The following is a 22,872-nucleotide window of genomic DNA, read 5'->3' on the forward strand; positions in this document are numbered from 1 at the left end:
GGGACTGGTGTCGGGAGGGTAGGGAGAAATTCCCAGACTGAGAAATGTCTGGGAGGCAGAGACTTATAAATATTCACTCTGAGGATATGGTGAGGGCTTCACTTTATTGCTGGAAGAGGAACAAGCTACTCAGCTCTTGGGCCAGACAGGGCCACAGCGGCCTCGACAGCCACGCCCCTGGGGCTCCAAGTGAACCCCCCAGCACAGCCATCCTGAGGCAGCTCCAGCCACAGAAAAGTGCTCCTTTGTTGACTTGCAGGAGCTCGAAAGCCGTCACCTGCTCCTTCCACCCAGCAGTCCTGGTTTTGCAGCCAGAGAGATGCACGGCTAGTCTAATCCGCCGTCCACAGACAGTCCTTCAAACGTCTAAACTGTTTTCTCCCTGAAATCTTCCCCTCAGCTTCCCCACCCTGTCTGTGCTCCCATACAGGAGCACCAGCCCCCAAGCAGGCCTGACCACTGCCCCCTCCTGCTGGGGACTGAAGTGCCCCCCAGATTCATATGCTGAAGACCTGACCCCCATGTCATGCATCTGGAGGGGGTCAGGGTCAGAGGAGGTCACGGGGGTGGGATGCGTCCCCTGATGAGAGGATGAACAGTCTGGAATCCTCTCTCTCCACCATGTGGGGACACGGCCAGAAGTCGGCCGTCTGCAGGCCAGGAAGCGGATCCTCCCCAGACCCCAACCATGCAGACAGCCTGCTCTGGGACCCCTGCCTCCAGAATCGTGCGAGATCAGTGTCAGGGGGTTAAGCCCCTGTGTCTGTGGTGTTTGGCTATGGCCCCCGAGCCACTTGTCTGGACACCCTGGTCCCTTGTCTGGACCCTCTAGTCCATTAGTGTGGTCTGAGCTCAAAGATGGCCACAGACACCCTGCTCAGCCTCCTGCAAAGTGTTCCAGAGCAAAGCCCCTGTCCCTGGAGTGCGCACTCAGCTATTGCTGTTGTTCCAGGGCCTCGGCTGCCACCCTCCTTCCGGACACCTTTTCTTCAAAAGGCCAACGTTCCCTTCCCTATAACTCTCAGTTGTGCCCCTCCTGAGGTCCTGGGGTCAACGTGAGCCCTGGGGAAGCTGGGCTGAGCAGGATAAGTGTCGAGATGATGACCTCCGTGCTCATGCTTTTTACTTTCACATCACGCCAAACCACGGGGTGGTTTGGCTTGGTTTCATGCTGTCTCAGCAGGGTCTGCTGGGACACTTGCTGCGGCGTCCTTACGGGGACGCGCAGGCCTGATAAACTGGATTAAGCTGGGGCTCCATCGGAGCCCCACGAAGAGAGTAGCCAGGGCAAGAGGAGGTCTCGGAGACCCCCAACCCAACCATATCTTCAGGCAGGAAGGCAGAGACAGACACAGAGTCTGAGGGATTTGCACCTACAGTAATGAGTCGGGTGGATGGTCCCCAGCATGTGGATCCCACTGAACTCCCACTGGAGAGGGGCTGGGTCGCCAGAGTCTGGAGAGTGGCTTCCTGCCTGGGGAACACGCCTCCTCGTTCAGAAGACCCAACACCGCAGAGGAGTCTGGTCCACATTTTAATGGGCAGATTGGGGCAGACTGGGTGTGAGTGCAAACCCATCACCTGAAGAGTCTGCTGTTTGCTAAGATTCCACCTAGAAAATGTGAGAACAGAGTGTGGGCCTCCTGCCAACCTTGGGGTCACTTCTCCCCGAGACCCCTCCCTGCAGAGGGGAACTCAAAACAACACCTGCCCACCCCTCTGCTCCCACCCAGACGGCTCCTGCTGCCCCAAGCAGACAGGGAGAGGGTAAGGAGGCTTGGACGAGCACACTGGAGGGGGAAACACCTGCGATGAAAAACAATGGCGGAAGCGCTGCCCCCTCACCCCCCGACCCCGCACAAAACCGCTCGGCTTAGCAGACGATTAACTCATGACTCACTGCATCTGCTGAAGGACGCAGTCAGGGTCCAGCACACATCCTGCTGTGGGAAATAAGTCAACCTGAGGATGACTGGAGAGCCCACCTATCAACGGCACAGCCGAACTTTCCCACTAATTCAAGGTTGCTGCTGACACGTGGCACCTGCCCCCAGCAGGTACTGAGCCCAGCTCCCGCCCTGGGAGGGGTGTGGGACCCGGCCCCTGCCATAGGGGGCTCTGAGAACCCAGGCACATGTATAGAAGATCAATCGGATGCCAGCAGCTCACGGGGCAGGGGGATGGGGGCAGGCGGGGAATGAAGGCGCTGCAGGTCTGCAAACCTCAGGGTGGGAGTCCCCCGGGGGCTCGTCACCACTGACGGCTGGGCCCGCCCCGGGGGGATTCCACAGGTCCGGGTGGGGCATCCCCATCGAGCTCCCAAGTGTTGCTGATGCCGCTGCTTCCTGAACCGGGCTTGGAGACCCCTGCGGTTTGCGGTGACGTGAGAAGGCTGGAGCTGCAGGAGGTCGCCCGTGCAGGCCAAGGCTGGGGGTCAGGCAGCCCCAGGTCTGTGCCCCAGCTCCACCTTCGAGGCTGAGTCTCCCTGCGCCTCAGTTTTCTCTCTGCAGAGTGGTGTCCTGTAGTAACAGCTCCTCTGTGTGTGAGACTCCAGGCCCGCAGCGCCACGTGCACAAGGCTTGGAGCTCGGGCCCTGCGCCCAGCTGATTCTCCCCGTCACTCGGCTGTACCATCTCTGTGCGTTTCTGACCTACATAATGGGGCTAATAATAGCCCTACTAGAGCCACCTCACTGGGTCTGAGGGAAACGCGAGCACCGTCGGGAACGGCATCTGGCACGCGGCAGGTGGACCTAAGTGTTGGCCACTATAGCTGTCATTTGGAGGCAGAAGCTCCGAGCTGGGACGCTGCTTCCTCAGGAGCGATCCATGTCCCCCATGACCCACCTGGGTCTGCACAGCATGCAGAGCCTCAGGCCCCACCAGCTCAAGCACCAAAATCTGCATTTTAACACATCCCTGGGTGATTCCAGGGGCCCCAAAGCTGGAGCAGGGCTGGACCAGACCCCGCGGGCAGCCCTCTTTGGAGGTTGGTTGAGATTCCGTGGTAACCCACTGCTTGCTGCGGCCAGGAGCAAACTGGAGCTAGCAATAGAGGTGCTTGCAATCTGGGGCAGTTCTGCTCATTTCTCCAATTTTCAGAGATAAATTAGAATACTCTCAGGTACACTGTGTGCCAGGAAAGCCTGTCCACACGTACTGATGGATCTCAACCTCACAGCGTTATTGCCATTACCACCTGGCACGGGCTGAACTGTGTGTCCTCCAAAATTCATATGTTGAAGCCCTAACCCCCAATGTGACCATATTTGGAGATGGCCTTTCAAGAGGTGATTAAGGTTAAATGGGGTCAGAAAGATGAGGGCCTAATCCGATAGGACTGGTGTCCCTGTAAGAAGAGGAAGACACACCCAGCAAGCCACACACAGAGGAAAGGCCTCATGAGGATGCAGGGAGAAGGCGGCCATCTGTGCCCCATGGAGAGAGGCCTCAGGGAAACCAGCCCCGCAGACACCACGGTCTCTGACTTCCAGCCTCCAGGGCTGAAAGAATAAAAATCTGCCGTGTTTGTTACAGCAGCCCCAGCTGACTGGTACACTTTCCCTCTGCCCCAGAAGAGAAAGTGGAATCAGATGGGTGGCGCCACCCACCACCAGTCATGCCACTAGTGATTCAGGGCGCAGCCTGCAATCGGGCAGACCAGGCCCCGGTCCCGGCCCCCAACCCGCACAGCCTGGGGTGGGTCACAGCCCTCAGAGCCTCGGCTTCCTCACCTGCAAGGTGGCATTACCCTTCAGGCCACTGAGCATAGGACGTCGGCCCAGGTCTCGTGGCCACATCCAGGGCCCCGAGCCCTCACCTTGGCTGTGGGGCAGCGGCCTGGTCCTCACAGACCCAGCCACAAGCCAAGGCTGCACTTCCAGGGACTGGGCCTGAGGGCATGCTGCAGGCTCGTGGGAGACAAACAGCCCTCCCTGGGGGCCCAGAAGGTGGGAAATAGGAAACCAGAGAGAGCAGAGCCGACACCCAGCCTCCCGTGGTGCCGACTCACCTGTGAGGAGCCACTCAGGGGCCAGGCCTCACCTGTCCCTGCTCAGCCCTGCATCCTCGGGGCCCACGGCCCAGGCCCTCGGACCAGAGGAGACCTGGTTCGCGACGCCCCCTGATGACCTCACAAGAGGGCCTCTGTGCAGAAGGCTAGGCGCTGGGGGCAGCTGGGCCTGATGCGGACAGTCACCCCAGCCAGCACGACCAGCGCCCTGCCGTGCACAGCTCCCAGCCATCAGTCCCGCCCCAAGAGGGGTGTCAGAGTAACAACAGCCACCACCTGTGGGTGCCTGCTGGGCAACTCATGCACACACACACGTGTATACACACAGACACGCACATACATACATGCGCGTATATGCGCGCGCGCACATACACTGTGCGTACACACGCGTTCACATACGTATGCGCATACACACACACGTGCGCACATGCATGCAGTCACGCACGTTCACATACATGCGCACACGTGCACGCGTTCACATACATGCACAGATACACGTGCTCACGTGCATTCCAAATATGCGCGTGCATATACATGCACGTGCGTGTGCGTGTACATACATGCACAATACATGCACGCATACACACAAACAGCATGTTCAAACATACAAACACACACCAAGCACACCTTTCATCCTCACAGCACTCGGGCTGAAAGCTGGAAGCAGTAGCCTACAGCAGGCCCCTGCACCGTGACCCTGCACACAAGGTCAAGGGCGTGGGCTGCCGTTCCTCATAGGAATATTCTCTTTGGGGTTTGTTGGAGAAGAAGAAAAAGCAAGAACCATTGAGTTCCCCGAGATGTCCACACACGCTCCACTTGAGGGCAACCCAAGGTCGTCTGCGATGCTGACTTGCCTTAACTCGCAGACACTCCTTGGAAAGCAGCAGAAAAGCAGTGTGGTTGCCAGCCTAGAGGAGACTGGATCTGAACAAGAGCCCTGCTGGCTTCATCCCGCCTCCTCTTGCCTCTCCAAGTGACAAGGAGCATTTGCAAAAACCAAAGAAATCCCCCCACCCTGGTGGTGTGGGATGACTGGAAACGCACCAGACACACTCAGATCCGGTCCCTTTAAGTCTCCAGAGCTGGCGGTGGTGGCTCCCCAGGCAGCTGTGACTGCGGTGCCAGCCCTTCCCATCCCATCCTGCTTGTGAGAAGCGTGCTAGCGCACGTTTGTCCTCTGGACATGCACGAGGAACGGGGGCAGCTCGCAGCGGGCTGCTAATTCTTATTAATTTTAATGAAGATCTCACACCGTCCTTTGAAAAGGAGACAGGGCAGAAAGAGCACTTGGCATCCAGCTGCCTCTGAGATTTTCAACGGAGATAATGTTAAAATTACAGCGCCCAGAAAGCCCGTCGCTGACGTAGGGTCGCCCTCCCCCATCGCAGGCCAGGTGGGTCCCCAGCTTCTGCGCCCAGGGTCCCGGCAGCCTCTTAGCTGCGTGTCTGGGGGCTAGGAGCCTTGACAGCTGGGACGACATGCTTTTAGCAGGTCGTGTGGCAAAGCCAGCTCTGTGCTGTGGGCACACAGCGCGCACTCTGACAGTGTGGGGACAGCTCTCATTTCAATAAAGGACAATGGACAGCGACAGCGGGGGCTCTGCCGGCCCTTGGGCTTGTCTTTGTTATTCCAGAAAAGGCAGCCGCTGGCTTTCTGGCGCTTTCTCCTACAGCTGTTTTGAGTTCTCAACAGGGGGGCTGCTCAGTGTGTGACCAGAGGCCACCCCCTAACACAAGGCAAATCAGCGGAAGAGGAAGCCTCCCTGCAGCAGCCCCATGTCCACACAGCTTGCATTTCGCGGAAGCTGACATGAGAAGGGCGCCAGGTGGAGGGCGTCCAGATCCTCACGATCAACCTGCAATCCCACCCCACACAGCCCCGGGCGATCGGCAGCCCCAGCGGGGGCCAACGGACTCGCCCCATCTCAGGCCGCCCCCCCAAACCAAAGCTGAAGCTGCATTTTAACTCCAGGCCCAGCTGGTCCCCATGGTTTGGGAAGCATCGTCAGAGCAGAGCTGTCTGCTCAGTAGGCAGCAGGGAATGAACCCAGCTCAGCGTGTTCTGAAGCCTCAGCCCGCAGACTTCTCTAGAACCTGGGGACGAGCAGGTGCACGCACACCTGAGGCCCTCAGCCACAGACAGGTCACTGCAGATTTCAAAGATATTTCAAGACATTGAAGGTCAAGATATTTTACAAACAATTGATTGAGAGCCTTCCAAGGGCCAGGTCCTTGATGGGACGTGAACAGTCCAATCAGGAACGAGGTGGTAAGTGAAGGAAAGGGTCCCGCGGGGGAAATGGAAATGTGCAAAAACCCAGGGAGATGGGACACCACTGAGGAATTCTGGACTACCCACAGGGAATTACTCACACTTTTTCATAAACTAGCAAGAAAGTAAATAAGAGTGTTTAGTCTTCTGACAATTTCATAGAGAATGTTACTGGTAGAAATAACCATCACCAAATAAAACTGACGCTGGCTAAAACTACACAGAGGAAGATTGTCATTAACTAAAAATTGATGGGAGAGTCCTGTCTATACAATTTAGAGCTGAAATTTTCAACCAGGTGTAAATAATGACACTCTCAGAAGAGCTCAGGACGGCAGAGGTGAGAGTTGGGAAGATGTGAGGTAGGTAAAAAAACAAAACGTTAAAACTGTTCAAGGAGGACTTCCCTGGGGGCACAGTGGTTAAGAATCCGCCTGCCAATGCAGGGGACACAGGTTCGAGCCCTGGTCCGGGAAGATCCCACGTGCCGCGGAGCAACTAAGCCCCTGCGCCACAACTACTGAGCCTGCGCTCTAGAGCCCGTGAGCCACAACTACTGAGCCAGTGTGCTGCAACTATGGAAGCCCGCGTGCCTAGAGCCCACAAGAGAAGCCACCACAATGAGAAGCCTGTGCACCACAACGAAGAGTAGCCCCTGCTCGTCACAACTAGAGAAAAGTCCGTGCGCAGCAGCCAAGACCCAACGCAGCCAATAAATAAATAAATAAATAAAATTGATTCTTAAAAAAAAAAATCTGTTCAAGGGGTCCGTGAAAATTCACAGGGGAAAAGTAATTCCGGTGAAAATAATTTCTAAACAATGAAAATCAAGTGTGAATGATGTAAATGCACTGCATAAACACAACTGAGGATTTAAGTTGGCTTAATGTAGTGCCTGGGGAAATATCAACACAGCCTCAAGTGGAAATAACCGTTTTTGAAAGGCCCCAGCTGACTCTGAAGGGGCCGCTGTCTGGGATGAGCGAGGCCCACCTCGGGTTCAGTGCCGGTGGGCGTGGGGCTGGAACAGCTCAGAAGTGGGAACAAGGCAGCTGCGCGAGGGCCCACGGTGCACCAGGCTTGCTGCTCCCGAGTTCCCAGCTTTCATCCTTTAATAAACAATAGGGACTGACAGCGACTACGTTATTATTTTGCCTTCACGGGTTGGAAGCGAGGGTGTGAAGCCAGCACAGCTGGTAAGCAGCACGGTTGGCGTTGAGCGGGTCTGCCCCGCCCACACCCTGCCCTTCCCGCCCCAGAGCCCTCATCCTAGGAGCCCCTTTCGGAAGCCTCTGGACAGGTACCCAGATCCAGCCCACTGCCATTCTTCGTAGAAACCAAGCTGATGCAGAAACCAGGCAAATATCCCCAGCGCCCCGCCCTGCAGTGGTCACTGCTCTCCGTAGGGGACAGGGCCCCCGGGCAGTAGCTGCAATCCGCTAAGAGCAGGGCACTGGTGGGAACGCCTCCACAAAAGCAGGATGCAGGAGGATGGGAAGGTGGCCGGAAGAATCCCGCATCCCGGCAGGAGAGCAGTTCCAGTGAGGAGCCTTGGGGCGTCCTGGAGCTGAGGTCGCCTCCCAGCACACCTGAGTCTCCGAGCACGGCCCGCCTCGAGCTTCACCACACTGAACCTGCACTAGCGCTTCTGAGGTTGGCGGCAGCTCTCAGTTTCCAGGCTCCGACGACCCCAGGTGCAGCCATGCTGACCCCGTGAGCATGGCCGTCAGTGTGTGGGAGACCGCCAGAGCTAACGAACCCTCACCTGGGCCTCCAGGTGAGCCTACATCGCCAACAGGCCAGGGCCACGGCCACAGCAACCTTTCAAAATACCTGTTAACATCAAAAGTATAGTTCATGCACATTGCTGGGAACACCAAAGATAGAGACAGGAGAAAATGTAAAGAATTGAAAGAAGAGAATTTAAAGGTCCATAATCCTATAACCCAGAAATGTCTACTACTAGTATTTTGATTGATTTCTTTTCCATCCTTTTTCTTCGCCTTTTTGTAAATATCTTAGTCGATCACATGTCTGTTCTTGTATCCTATTTTATTCTCTTATATTCTATCATGCCACGGCCAGTCCTCTTTTTAAAGGTCATCCAAAAATGGATATTTCCTAGATTTCTATGTAAGTATCCCACTATTCAATAATCCAAATGCATCCCACTTGGGTTGACTTGTTCTCTGTACTCTACAAAGTAGCAAAGACCCCAGACCAAACCTGCTCATTTTGTCAGTGGCAAAGCCAGACCCCTGGCAAGCCCGGTGATCACTGCCCCATCGCCTCCTAGCCCGGCAGGTTCCTTGTCAGGCAGGTCAATGGGACTGTAAAGGGCAGGTCCAGGCTCCCCTCTCCTGCCCTAATCATACACAGGACTCTGCTCTCGAACATACGCTCCCAGTGGAGTTTTAAGTTACCCATGCGTAGGAGACATTCATCAAAATGATTTCATACATGAGAAATCCTTACACTAACATTTGGCATTAAATTTAAGAAATAGGTTCAAACTTATATACACAATTACAACAAAGCAAGAAAAGTCACCCCGAAAAAGAAAATATACCAAAATAAGTGGTTATCTCTGGATGATTTTATTACGCCTGATTTTCCTCACCACTTTTATAGATATATGTAAATTTTCTATCATGAGCACACCTTACTGTTACATGTTAGAAAAACTGGAAACAAGACAGATTCTCGATCCAGCCCAAATTCCCCTCCACACTGCCCCGCAGATTTCTGTCTCAATTTATTCTCCAGGGTCCACATATCTGTTCTCCCCCTCTGACTCGGGCTCAGGTGGCCTCCCCGAGATCTCAGCACGTAACAGCACTCAACTTACTGGTTAATGACAGGAAAACGCAGTGAATTAGGCTGTTGCCTTCCCAGCAACGTTCATCCTCATCAACAGATTCGGACGCTATAGTAACAGCATTTATAGTCTCTGCGTGCTTGTCCTGCCTTTTCAAGAGTGAGAATAAGAGAGAATGATGATGATGACAGAGCGATGAGAGAGCTACATGTTGGTGACACTAGTGACAGAGATGAGAGAGCAGCCACGGGTCCACACTGGCATGAAATTAGGCATTGCCTGCTGCACGTGCGTTGAGCTCAAACATCGTTACTTTGAAAAAACATCAAAGCAAAAACCCCGCGCTTCCACTGCAGGGGGTGGGTTCAATCCCTGGTCAGGGAACTAAGATTCCACATGCTGCACAGCTCGGCCACAGGAAAAAAAAAAAAAAAAAATCAATGAAATGGCGTCATGAAAATGAATTTGTGACCATCCAGAATAGAGGCATATTCACTTCCTAACTGAAATGTGACATTGTCCTCACAAGACAATAGAGGGGGACTTCCCTGGTGGCGCAGTGGTTAAGAATCCACCTGCCAACTCAGGGGACATGGGTTCGATCCCTGGTCTGGGAAGATCCCATATGCCGTGGAGCAACTAAGCCCATGCGCCACAACTGCTGAGTCCACACGCCACAACTACTGAAGCCCATGCGCCTAGAGCCCATGCTCCGTAACAAGAGAAGCCACTGCAATGAGAAGCCCACACACCGCAACGAAGACCCAGTGCAGCCGAAAAATAAATTTAAAAAAAAAAAAAAAGAAGAACCCAAGAAGGGTTTTTAAAAAGACAGGAAAAGACAATCCTCAAAAAGGAAAAAAAAGAAAAGAAATACAAATGACTTTTAAACACCTGAAAAATAAGCTGACTTCATTTATGATAAGAGAGGCTAAGTTAAAGCCCCACTGATGTGGCCTTCCACGGCTACCAGACCGGCAGCTTTCTGAGGCAGGGAGGGTGAAGGGGTCGGCCGTCTTGTGCTTCAATAAACAGAGGGTAAATGGATTCGATCCTTTTGGAAGGCCACATCCACCAACATTTCAAATGCACGTGCATTTTGATCAACAATTACTCTGTCCGGAATTTATCTTCAGGCTGTACTTGTCCACATTAAAAATGACATTTACAAGGTTACTCACTCACTGCGGCAAGGCCCTAGGGAGCTGTAAATCTGCAGTAATAGGAGACCAGTTAGATAAAGAACGGACACAATGTCTCCAGGCGGGAGCAAGCATAACCTGCATGTCCTCCTGCAGAATGAATGATCTCCAAGAACACGGTTACGTGAAAATGCAGAACATTACATACAGTTTGCAATTGTTTGTACAGAAGCAGGAAAGAATAGAGTTCACTCGGCCATTACAAAATATCTCTGTGAAGATAAAGAAACCTAACAGTGGTTGTCAGTGGGGAGGGCTGCTGGTGGGGATGGGAAGGAGACTAGTGGCTGTGAATAATTTCTGTATGTTTCGAACTTTGAACCAGGAGCACAGTTCTTTTATTTTTTAATTAATTTGTTATGAGTAAAGGGAAAGTAAGAAATAAAAATCAGCGCCTGGGCTTGATGGAGGGATGGTGGTGACACAAGTGCTCGGGACCTTGACTGTGACCAGGGTTTCACAGGCTTTGCAGCTGCCAAACTCACTGATGCTACGTAAATCACACCTCAAGAAACGAAAAAACTGGGACTTCCCTGGTGGTCCAGGGGTTAAGACTCAGTGCTCCCAATGCAGGGGGCGCGGGTTCGATCCCTGGTCTGGGAACTAAGATCCCATATGCCACACAGCGGGGCCAAAATAAATTAATTAATTAATTGAAAAAAAGAAAAAACCAACATTAAAAAAAATTTTTTTAATTTAAAAATGAAAAAACAGTGCATGGACTTAAAAACATAACCACCTTTATCTGTGTGGTTACAAGAACCACCTAACTCCGATGCTATGAGGCTGGGTGGGGACCGGCTGGATAATCCCAGCACGTGTTCTCACAGAATACTGTGCAGGCGTTGACAAAGCACTTCCAAACACAGCTTTTAAGGATTTCACAAACTTTAAAGCAGCAAAAGTAAGTATATCCTAATGATGACATTTATTGACATCACTGTGTACCATGTAGCTACTTTTTTAGGCAGGATCTACTTTCTGTAAGCCTCAGCACAACCCCAGGAGGCAGGCTGAACGACACTATTTGTTTTCCTAATGAGGAAACAGATTCAAGGTGACTAGGGTCCGTTAGCCAAAACTGGGAGGCCACGGTGTAATGCCCCACCCAAATCTGTGGGCTCTCTCCTTTGCACACCTACATGACTGTTTCCGTCACTGTTCACACGCCTCCATCACTGTTTGCACACCCTCATAATTGCACTTATACGTGTAACGATCACAAATGATCCCCATTTTGCACGTGAGGCCAAGCGAGCGCTGAGTTTCCATACACGTAACCACCCAATGAGGCACACCTCCCAGAAGGCACTTTGTTTCTCGGTGCCGGGCAGGCCAGAGCCAGGGAGCACTGTTTAAAGAGCCCTCTCTGTGCCCTGCTTCAGTCCCGAGACCTACACAGGTGTCAGGTTCCTCTCGAACGCACCCCCCTTCTCCCCACCAACAGCTCTCCAGGAGCCGGTGCCCCAGCTGTGCTCTTGGGGCCCAAGGGCAGCAGGTACCTTTCTCTCCCGTGGGGCCGACTCTTCCAGGCCGTCCTGGTGCGCCTTTGTCCCCCTTCTCTCCAGCATCCCCTGTGGAAGAAGTCACATGCCTTTAGGACCTTGCTCTGAGCGCCGGGCTCCAGTGTCTGTGTGCCGCCAGCCAGGCCCCTTGGCCTCCCTCTTCCCATCCCACCCCCGGGGGGTTTCACCCCTTCCTCCCAACCTGCTCCCAGCCTTTGCTCTAGGTCTCCCTCCCCAAGTCTCTTCTCAGGATTTGCTGCCTTGCCTCCCCGCTCCCTCTGGGAACGCATCTGTCCCTCTCTCCGTCCATCCCTCTGGGCTGTCTGCCCTCTGGTGCACAGGGCTTCCCCAGGACCCACCACGGCTGCTCTGCTGCCCCTTACCACCCGTGCTGGCCTCTCTCTTCCCTTGTCTGGCCGGTACTCTCAGCAAGAATAAACTTGAGCACACGAGTCGGTGTCCCCTTGTCCCTTCAGTGTGAGCACCCCCCAGAGGGTACACTACTGCTCAGGGGCAGGGTCCTCCCACACGGGACACCTGTGACCAGGTGAGCCTTCACCCGGTTCAGGCTCGTTGGCCAGGTGCGTCCTGCTCTCAGCCTAAGCTGCACACGCCCCCAGCCTTCCTCACAGATCCTGACCATGTTTTGGCACATTTTCCTTTATTTCCTGTTTTGTTCAGAACCGAAACAGGGAAACGGGCTGTTTGTGGAGCCTCCCTGGTACCCCGCACTTAGCACGTCCCAAGTCGGCCTGATGGTTTTCCCCAGAAGTGAGGCTCTTCTGTGGACTTTCCTGCTCCTGCTGTTGAGACACCGAGTCTCCCAGGCTCCAAGCTCCAAGCCCCACGGTCATCTCTGCTTTTCTGTCCCCCTCATCGGATAAGTGCAAGCATCGCCCAGCTCTGCGAAGCCCAACCGGCCGCTCCCTCCCGATGCCCATGGGGGCTCCACGCTCAGCCACGTCTCTGCAGTTCTGGAGGTGACGGGACCACCAGCCCGCCCTCACGCGGCTCGGGGCAGGAGACAGGTCGCAAAACACCGCGGAGACACCCTGTCTGAGCAGCACAGTGCACGGGTGGAGCAGAGGACGGAGTGCGGACGGGACATCCAGGCCCCTCCCGGTGCCCCCCGCCGCCCCCACTCCAATCCACCCCAGAACCATCTTCCTAAAACACAGGGTCCATTATGATACCTCCCTTCTCAAAGGAGATTCAAAACCACCAACAGCCAAATGTAGTTATAAATAATGTCCCATTTCTAAGCTCCTCCCCACAGGCCTGCACCTGGAGCCCAGGGGTCCGGTTACACTGCTGCCTCTGCCTAGTCGGCCGTGACCGTCAACCCACCTGTGCGGGTTTCACCTGCTCACCTGACTGTCCAGGAAGCTGTTCCTCAGCCCCTCACTGGACCTCTGTTCTCCCGTGATGAGGACCCTGCTCTGTACCGCAGTCACTGTCTCGTGGCCTCATCTACTTCCCTGATGTATCTGCCTCCCACGGGTGGGTGTGGGTGCTGACGTGCACCTGCCTAGCTGTGCAAACAGCAGGCCAACATTCAAGTGAACTTTCACCCTCCGTAAATTCTCTACACGCGCCTTCATTTGGTAAGAGGCTCCCCTGAGATTACAGATTCCACAGTGAAATCCCCCAAACTGATAATCTGGCCTTAAGGGGAGGGGGCATTCCATTTAAACGTAAGGAGACAAAGAGACAAGCAAAGCAAGTGCCATTACAACGTGGAATGCAGGGCTGGCATGTTGTTGCCACCCTGTCACAGCTGTGACAGCTCCATGAACCGCTGCCGAAGGGCGGCTGACACACTTGGTACACACGGGCCCCTGAATCTCTGGGTAGTTCTCGGGTTTTTTCTTATCTTTTAAAAAGAAAGGAAATCATTACAGTAGTAATATTTGGAGAAGAACTGATAGTCTACCAAGAAATACCGACTAACAGACTGCTCTCACCATCAAGAATCAGCAGACATTGGAGGGGCACCAACATCATGAAAAAAGAAAGAACAACCCAGGAAACAGGACTCAACGGGGCAGCCAGAATCTGACTGTGAAAGACACTGAATATCTTCATAAAGACGAGAGAGAAGAGGCACCTACGAACTAGAACAAGCGGCAAAGAAAGGGGACCAACTAGGGAATCTCGTGCATGAAACACATTTTGACAGGCAGGCTGAGTAACAGAATGGCCAATGATAAAAGCTAATTCATGAGACAAATAATCAGGATGAAGAACTTGTCTACAAGGCAACACTGAGAGAGAAGGAGATGGAAAGTTTTGTTTCGGTTTTGAAGTTATCAAGTCGAGCGTTGAAGAAAAAACCCCACAGATCCCAATATGCATCATACAGGAATTCCAGAAAAGGAGAATAGACATTTGAAGCCTTAATAGCTGTGACTTCCCGGCACTAAGGAAAATCACCAAAGAGCACAACGCACGTGCCCACAGAGTGCCAGCAGGAAAGAAATGAGGGGAAAAGAACTCCGATGTGTCAGAGTGACATGCAGAACACCAAGAATCAAGAGAAAATTCTGTGAGCGCCACGGGGAGAAGGAATGTTTAAAGACGGCACGCACGCGCACGGGAATTAGATTGACACAGAACTGTCATTAGCAACACAGGGTACGGGAATAAAACGAAGCAGTAACTTAACAGAAGGGCTGTAATTTAGGCTGAGATCAGAAGAGGCCTCTCTGATGAAGTGGCTTTTAATGGAGACCTGCTGAACCAGGAAGATGCAGCCAGGCAGAGACTGAGGAGACAAGGGGACACCTGCACAGGTGAGGTGGGACGAGCCGGGAAGGCCGGGCACAGACAGCGCTCAGACCTCACACGTACGGCCCACCGGACGCCCCCGCCAGGCTTTAAGGAGGAAAATACCGTGGTCCCATGCCTGCGTCAGGGGAGGACAGTGAGATTAATGTTTCCAGGGTCCAGGCCAGACGCGAGCATTGTCAGTGCCCACGTCCCACTGCCCCCCGTGGACGGAGGGTCAACGTCATGCCTGCCTGCGTCTCCTGGAGCAGCCGGGAGAGCCCTGGGCCGCACAGCGGCTCTGTGGCTAATCGTGGAAAATTAACACCAAGCAAACCCACCAGCTTCTTCTATAGATTAAGATGAACTCCTAGGGTTCACACACAGCCATTCGCTTAGTTCCATTAATTTAACCTGCCCCCGCCCTGCCCCGGGAGGCAAGGATCACGTCCACTTTACGATGAAGAGCCAGTCCAGAGACAGGCGACAAGCCAGCTCTCCAGCTCCGGGCAGCAAAACCCTAATCAGAGAACAAGCAGGCCACGTCCCCGACTGGACCCTCCTCTGGGAGAGAAAGCAGTCAGGACAGGAAAGAGGCAGGGAGACCAGAGCTGAGGAGGCAACTGGCCCAGAGCAGCATTTCAGAAGCATGAAATCCCCACGTGCATGTGTTAGTCACATTATTGGCTTTATCAGCCTTCTTTCAATTAATTTGATAAAACCTGTAAGAATAATGATGCCCTTTTTAAATCTCTGAGCAGCAGGCTTGCTAATACACACCAGTGTTTTCCTACCTACAACCCATTTTTCCAGCCATCAAGGAAAGACTGCTCTCCCATCAGAATGAGTTGTTACTCTCTCCAGATACAAAGATAACATGGTACGTTTAGGTCTGTAATAGCACATGACTTTCTTCTCAAGGAGAAGGCCGCCTGGAGTCCTTGAGAAGGATTCTGAAGCCCAGTGTGGATTCGCAGGAGGAAGCACCGGGACGGGCCGGAAGCAGCCGGGCGCCATGTCCCCAGAGACCTCCTGCCACCTCCAGGCTCCGTCTCCAAGGAAACGGGCACTGGCTCCACCCTCGCAGGCTAAGCCTGGCCTGGTGGGGCCTGTAACACAGACACGTCTGATGAACGGATGGAGACCCCTCACCTGCCTCTTTCATCTTAAGGGCGGGGCCTGTATTGTGTTTATCTCCACTGACCAAGGCAGGCCCTGGCACGTGTGCTATAATCAGACCTTTCACAGACTGCCCTGGCTCTCGGACGCATCCCGCTCTCTGTGCCCTGAGAGCGGCAAAGAATGTCCTCGAGGTCGGAGCTTGGTCTGAGGAGGAGCTGGGCGGGACCAGGCGCCGGGCAGAAGGCGGCCGGCCCGCCGCTGCCCCACGCTGCACAAGACGCGGATCCAGGGAAGGAGCTCTGCCGTGATGCCAATCTTCACTTTGCAGGGGACGCACATCTACGTGGGCCTGAACGTTCGCTGCTTAGAAGCCCCAGACTTGCTTTGCTGCCGTAGATTTCTCTCCTCCACTCTCACCCCTGCTGCCCAACGTGAAAATCAGAGCATGAATCCCGTCCTCTGTTTCGGCTCGGCACCCTCGCATCACAAAGAAGGAACTCTCGCTGACCCACGCTCTGCGTCACAAGACACGCACAGAGGGTAACGAGGTGAGGTGGGTGTGGTCATCAGCGTGACCGCGATCCGTTCACAAGGCACCTGCCTATTCAAGCAACACGATGCACACCTTGAATAGACAGAGCTTCTGTTTGTCAGTTCCACCCCCAGCAAAGCTGGAAATTTAAAAAAGAACAAGATATCCAGTTTCTAGAGGCTTTCATAAATATACTAAGTTTCTCCACTAAAATCGCTACTTTGGTGCTGACAGACTAGCGTGAAACCGGACATGTGAAACGACGCTGCCACTGAAACGCTGGATCCGGAACACACACTGTGGGTAGCACGTGGTCTGTGTGTTGCCCATGGCCCCAAACATCCCACACAGCTTCAGCACCACTTGGGAGCCTGTCTGACCACCTGCCAGAAGATGAGCCTTGGAGAGCAGGGGCCCCGCAGATTCCCTGGCAGACCCCTCCGCTGGAGGGCCCACACCGTGTCTGCTCACTGCAGACACTGAGTCTGCGAACGGGGTAGGAGCAGGAGAGTGACAGCAAGTCGGCTCTCTGTGGACCATGCCTCCACCTGGCAATACAGTGGCTCATCACTGACCACAGCATGGTGTTGGGTGGTGAGAAATCATTGCTTAGAGGAGGTGAGGTGTCCCTGGAGCGGGCCACCCTCGGAGAAGGAAGCACTGCAGGGGACCCGCCGAGCACGCGGGTTGGAACGCCCTTAACATGGATGCAGCAGAAATGGTCACCGACGCAGATGTCAAAAAGCATCTGTCTCAGAGTACCCTCAAGATGTGCTTGAAAACCCAGAGACATCTGAATATTGATAGTGTCCCGGTTTTATATTTAAATTACGAATGTGGCTAAACAGTAGAATATCTGGACCGAGCTTTCCCAGACACCCACAACTCCGTGCTCAGAGAGAAGCACTGCTGCTAGCATGCCAGCATATCTCCGTCTAGATTTTTTCCTATTTCTGTGTATTTGTATATTTTTAATGGGGTTAGGAAGAGACTGTTTAAAGTCACTGACTCTGGGACTTCCCTGGCAGTCCAGTGGTTAAGACTCCACACTCCCAATGCAGGGGGCCCGGGGTTCAATCCCTGGTCTGGGAACTAAGATCCCACAAGCTGCGGTGCAGCCAAAAAAGTAACAATAATAATAAAAAAATAAATAAAAATGACTGACTCTTTCTATAACAATAAATATACGCTTAAACCATTCTTTCGGGCCTCCTCCCGGTGTATGTTTCCCAGGTGATCGGAGATTCACTCGAGTCAGGAGCTGTGTGCTTCAGAGGCCCCGAGCAATTTTAGAGCAGAAAGCAAACGGCCGTGTAACTTCATTACTAAGAGCACACGCAGCCCTAGAGGGGCAGGAGGGGCAGAGTGGAATCTGGGGATGCGGGCCCCTGCCCGCTGCTCCTAGGAGCACAAGGCCCAAGGGGCAAGCTCGCCCCATGTGGTGGAGGTGCCCTGTCCCCATCTTGAAATTCTTTCTAACTTTTGAACAACAGATCCCACATTTTCATCTGCATTGGGCCCCTCGAATTACGGAGCTGGTCCTGCTTGGGAGCCACAAGGTTTGGGATCTCCTGCCTGTGCATGGTAGAACCCAGTGACCTTTTGAGTGAAGGTCCTCCCCCTGTGCTGGTGCCCACCCATCCCTGGTTTGCAGAGGAAGCTCCCCCTGGAGGTGAATTACAGACAAAGCGCAGGTGAAGTTTTCTTGATTTTTCGAAGAAGGAATAAAGAGCTCTCAGGAACCGTAACAGGAGCCCAGGCTTCAGAGCTACGCAACCCACTTAGACAAATTGCTGTTTCCCTGAGCCTGGACCGGCCTCATCTGCACAATGAGAGCATCTCACCCTGAGAGGCGCTGCAGGTGACGTGTGCAGTGCCTGGAACACACCTCGGACACCTTCTAGGGTCCCTGCAGGAGGACCGAGCTGCACACGAACGTCTGGTTTCAGAATTACAGGATCCCTCGCCCGAAGACAGTGTGGACACCACGTACAGTCTGACCCTGGACTTTACAGAAGGGGGGACCAGGGCCATTGACGGGGCAGATTTTCCCACGGCCGGGCCCCGAGCCGGCCCGGGGACGCGGGATGAGCTCTGCATCCGCCGCTCGCACGCAGCTCCCGCCTGCACTCCGGCGGCTGCCCGGGAGGCCCTGACCTCCGGGAGCCCCGGCGGAAGTTACCTTTGAGGCCGGGGACGAGAATCTGCACGGAGCAGGTGTCGTCCACCGTCTGCTGAGCGCCCCCAGCCCGGAGCACCGACAGGAAGGCCAGGCCAATCAGAGCCAGAGCCCGCTTCATGGTGAGCCTCGCAGCACGTTGACTCCTGAAGGGAGGGAGAAGCAGTAAACAGTGACGGGAATTCCGGGAACCGGGACAGCAAGTGACAGTGTGCAGGCGCGCCGGCCACCACACTCGCCCCGCTCAGGGGCCGCGGTGGCAGCTGCCCTGGAGCGGCTGTCAGTGCTTTGGTGCCTCTTTCTCTCCCTGTCGCTCTGTCTCCCTCTCTGTCACTCTGTCTCGGGTGCCGACTGAAACCTCCACTGAGACATCCCCTTCGCCCAGCAGTGACAACAGTCACCACTCCGGATGCGTTACTCCAGATTCTTCTTCTTGATTCCTTATAACTGATACCTGATACACACAGAGGCGTGTTTACCGTTACGTGAAAACTCGGACGCTCAGCCATAAAACAAACATTGGTGAGCATCGCTTCACACGTCCGGGCCCCTGACCCGAGTCCCTGGTGCCCATCCCGCCCCCGGGCTCCCCTCGGAGGAGCCGCTCTCCTCACCTGCGAGCCCACCTTCTCCTGCTGTTTCCAAAACAGCCTCAGTGCACGGCAGTGGATGCATTCTTAGACAACGCCGTGTCTAGTGTGACGGGTTCTGAGTTTTAGGAGATACTGGGTCACGCCGTGTGTCGTCTTACCTACGTGACTCAACATCGTGCTCCAGGATTCGTCCTGTAGCTTACTATGTCCTCACGTCAATAAGGAAGCCCCCGTCACCAAAGGGGGTGGGACAGGGACAGAGGTTGGAAGGACACAGCTGCCCCCCCGTCCCTGTGCCGGTCCCCCCACCATGGGCCAGTGAGGAAGCACGCAGACTTTGAGGTCTGCCCCCCGGGACCTTGGTGTCTGGATGCCACAGTGCTGGGAGACAGCTGTGCATCCGGCTGCACCCGGACCAGTGCCCTGGCTAGACTGCATCTCCTGTCAGCTTGTTCCCTCACCTTACAGTGAGGCAAGCGTCCTGGGGTCGCCCTGAGGAAAAACAGGCAGCGGTGCACGCAGCTCAGCACCAGGCCGGCCCCACTGGACAGCAGCTTTTGACATCCTGGCCACCACACCCTGAGAAGGAGTCCCACAGCCGGCCCTGGCTTCCAGACAAATGAAGGGCTGGAAGCAGAGCTGCTGGGTGACAGCGTTCTGTGCCCCCCGTGAAGAGCCTGTGCGTTAGCCAGATCTTCCACGAAAGGGACAGAGGTGACAGTCATCCGTGCCGTCCTGCAGTGAGGCCCCGGCTCCCCACGTGTGGTCACAGATCTGATCCTGTAGGGACAAGGCAGGGGGAGGACTGCTCACCAGCTCGGGGACAACATGGTGCTCATGTAACCCTGCACAGGGATGGGCACGTCATTCCAGCCTCACGGGCCAGGAGGCCAGAGGCAGAGAGACCTCAGTGACAACTAAGAAGTGGTGACGATGGGCTGGCCTGGGACTTCCTAACGCTGTCCTGTCAGCACCGTTGCTCACTCGGCCCGACTGTCAGCTTCCCCGAATCAAAGTAAGGGCCCATCCTCCCCCCTCAGTCACAGCAGTAGTGGGCTTTTATTTTATTTAATTTTCTAATATTCACGTTTGGTGGAGAGAAAAGGAGCTAACGTTTACTGCACACCAAACGTGGACACACACGTCTTTAGTCCCTGGACCCCCTGGTGACGTATATGGCCCCTGGTCTTAAAGACAAGGAATAGGAGGCAGTGAGAGGCTGCAGGGCCCTTCAGGCGTGCGGGCCCCGGTGAGCTGGCTCTCTCCGTCTCCTTTGTCAGCTAAGCCTTGACCCCTGAGCGAGCAGCTGATCCCGGACATCGGCCGCCATGAGCACCTGCAGCCGTAACTGGAAGAGCTTGGAGCACTCAGGCCTGGGGTTTGCAGGCACTAAGCTGAGTGAGTGAATGGAAGGATGGGCACATGAATGAATGAACGCCCAGAGGTTCCCAGCGGCAACTCACATAGAACGTGACACTCTTCTCCTGCTGATGGCTTTCCACGTTCCCATGGTGTTCCCAGGGCCAGCGCCTCGGACATGCGACCTGTGCAGACCCACGTAGAGTGCCGCACAAGGGGATTGTGGCCTGGAATTCCTAATGGTCTTTGAACAAAGCAGCACCGCCAAGTGTGCAGCCAGCCCGGATGATCATAAAGAGCGTAGCTGCTGCTTCAGCGGCAAGTCGTTTGTTCCTTTCAAGGAGGTACTTCTTGAAGGCGATGATAATAGAACGTCACGTGTCAACTAGCTGGCGGTTTTTAAAAAGCCACGATAAACACTTGCTCCCCTGACTTTTGTGCTCAGGCCAATGGATGCTTGCCTCTTGGTATGTGTGGGAGGCCAGCTGTGTTTAGATTGTTTTAAATGTCTCAGGAACTGCATGGGAATTTCCTCTCTAGCTAGAGACAACTGGGTCAGAACACAGCCACCTTGTTCAGTAAGACTCGCTGCTCTCACACTGCAGAAGCCTCAGGAGCGGCCTCGAGAAGATCAGATGCCACCTCCCAAGGAGGGGGAGCGAGGGGCAGAGGGTCCGGAGTGCAGGGAAGCCAGGGCTGCCCTCCCACTGGCCCTCGGCCCTCGGCCCGCTCACGCGTCTGGGCCCACCTCGGGTCCTGCAGCAGGAATCAGTGCGGGCGGCCCTGGTGGGAGCCTCTTTCCCAGACTTCGGGCTCCTTCCTGCCCTCTTACAAGAGGAATTTTGTTTTATAAACGGGGAGGCTGCAGCTCCTCCTGGGTCTCTTCAAGAAAAACATCCTTATCTCCCAGCCGGGGCCCGCCCCTCCGTGAAGGAGGCCAGCTTGGCCGAGAAGAAAGGAAATTCAATTTGGAATTCTTGGTAGAAACACGATATAACAATGAAATAGACAGGGAAAAAAGTGCGGCTTAATGGGCCAAACGTGCAACTGTACATTTTCATTAAATGTCTACAGCAGGGCCCACCGTCTTACGGGCACCGTGAATGCCTGCAGAAGCACGTTCCCTAGAAGGGTCGCAGGTCTCACTGGCAGGCAGACACCCCACCCCCACCCCTACAGTGACACTGGGCCTTCCCCAGCGACTATGGCACTGACAGAGTTTCACCCCAAGGGCACACATTTTTCCTATCTTTTTACCAAGGCCACGAAGCAAGAAGAGGCCTTTTCCCTATTGCCTCCCCGAGCCCTATGCAAATCATCTGTCTGTTCTTTTATTTGGCATATAGATTTTTCAAATTCGTAAATAGAACTGAACAGCTGTGAACGTTTGGGGCGCCGCTCTGCTTGCTACCCGGGCAACGTGCTTCCCATCAAACAGAAAATCCAGTTATGCATGCTCAGTCGCTTCCAAACTTTACCTCTTAACTTCAGAACCACTGCCTAACTTCGGCCTCACAGCCAGGGCCAAGGCAGGAGGGCGCCACCCCGTACAGGGTGACCCTATGTGCCCTTGAAAGTTGCCTTCTCCAGCCCCGCCTTACGCCCCACATCTGGGACTCCCACCACTGAGCCCGAAACAGAGAGGCTGGCCACTAAGCAGAGAGGAGCTGGTCGCCCCGTCACCCCCGCTGGGGGGTCCACCAGGCCCCAGGAGCCTGAGCTGGCTGCTCAGGAAGGTGTGTGTGCCAGGGGCTGGGACGGGGGTTCTGCGGCCGCTTGTACCCCGGCTGGGATGCAGGAAAAACTGCGTCACCCCTTTGAACCTATGGAAACCTGATCATCTCCTAGTAACTGGTAGCTCTTGGTGCCCAGCGCTCGGCTCCAGGAAGTTTCCACCGTGAGCTACCAAATCAATCAAGCCTCAGAATTCTGGCCTGATCCCTGCGACACACCCGATCTGAGAGCAAATCCCTCGGCCCTGCACCCAGTTCCTACCTGTGCCCGTCAGGAGCCTCGCCTTCCCGCCTGAGCATCTGCCGCGGGTTCCCCACCCCCGTCCCGCTCCCAAGGCTGCAGAGTGGCCAGCAGAGCGTCCCTACCTGAGGCGTGCGCCAGGCCAGGCTGCTGTTTTCGGGCCGCGGTCCCACACGTCGGGCAAGAGGCCTGGCTGTCAGACTGCCCGGCAACTCAGGCTGGGGCTGCGGTATTATCTGCAAACAGCTTCCTGTTTGAAATGCATGAGGCGGAGAAGGGAGTGTGGGAACTTGGAAACACATGAGATGTCGGGGTCTTGGGGCCCCTCCTGGAGACGCCTCCCTAACTCTGCACCCCGAACTCCCCAGTCAGTCTCTTTTTATCCACCTTTTCTGTTCCTGTCATTTTTTGAAAAAATAAGCATGTGTATTGTGGAAATTTAGGAAAGTAGAAAGAAGAGCAACAACTGTCACCTGGTATCACACGGACAGGACTAAATACAGGCTGGCATATTTTGCAGTTTTTCCACATAGGTTT

At 54.5% G+C, this 22,872-nt stretch overlaps 1 protein-coding gene across 2 annotated transcripts in view; it reads right to left on the minus strand.

The window, feature by feature from the left end:
• COLEC11 (collectin subfamily member 11) overlaps positions 1 to 22,580 on the minus strand; it is a 28,937-nt gene extending 6,357 nt beyond the window's left edge. The window contains exons 1-3 of one of the 2 annotated variants that reach the window (XM_024756923.1): positions 22,461 to 22,580; positions 18,413 to 18,555; positions 11,808 to 11,879 (exon numbers count right to left, since the gene is read on the minus strand). In XM_024756923.1, the coding sequence (XP_024612691.1) occupies positions 11,808 to 11,879; positions 18,413 to 18,530 (190 nt within the window). In that variant the 5' untranslated portion in view covers positions 18,531 to 18,555; positions 22,461 to 22,580. Of the gene's footprint in view, positions 1 to 11,807; positions 11,880 to 18,412; positions 18,556 to 20,465; positions 20,672 to 22,460 lie in introns of those variants that run through there. The other variant, XM_024756922.1, reaches the window with a different exon arrangement.
• Between the last annotated feature and the right edge of the window lie 292 nt (positions 22,581 to 22,872).

The sequence above is a fragment of the Neophocaena asiaeorientalis genome, unplaced genomic scaffold (assembly GCF_003031525.2).
Source record: "Neophocaena asiaeorientalis asiaeorientalis breed wild unplaced genomic scaffold, Neophocaena_asiaeorientalis_V1.1 scaffold703, whole genome shotgun sequence".
In the NCBI taxonomy this organism is placed as follows: domain Eukaryota; kingdom Metazoa; phylum Chordata; class Mammalia; order Artiodactyla; family Phocoenidae; genus Neophocaena; species Neophocaena asiaeorientalis.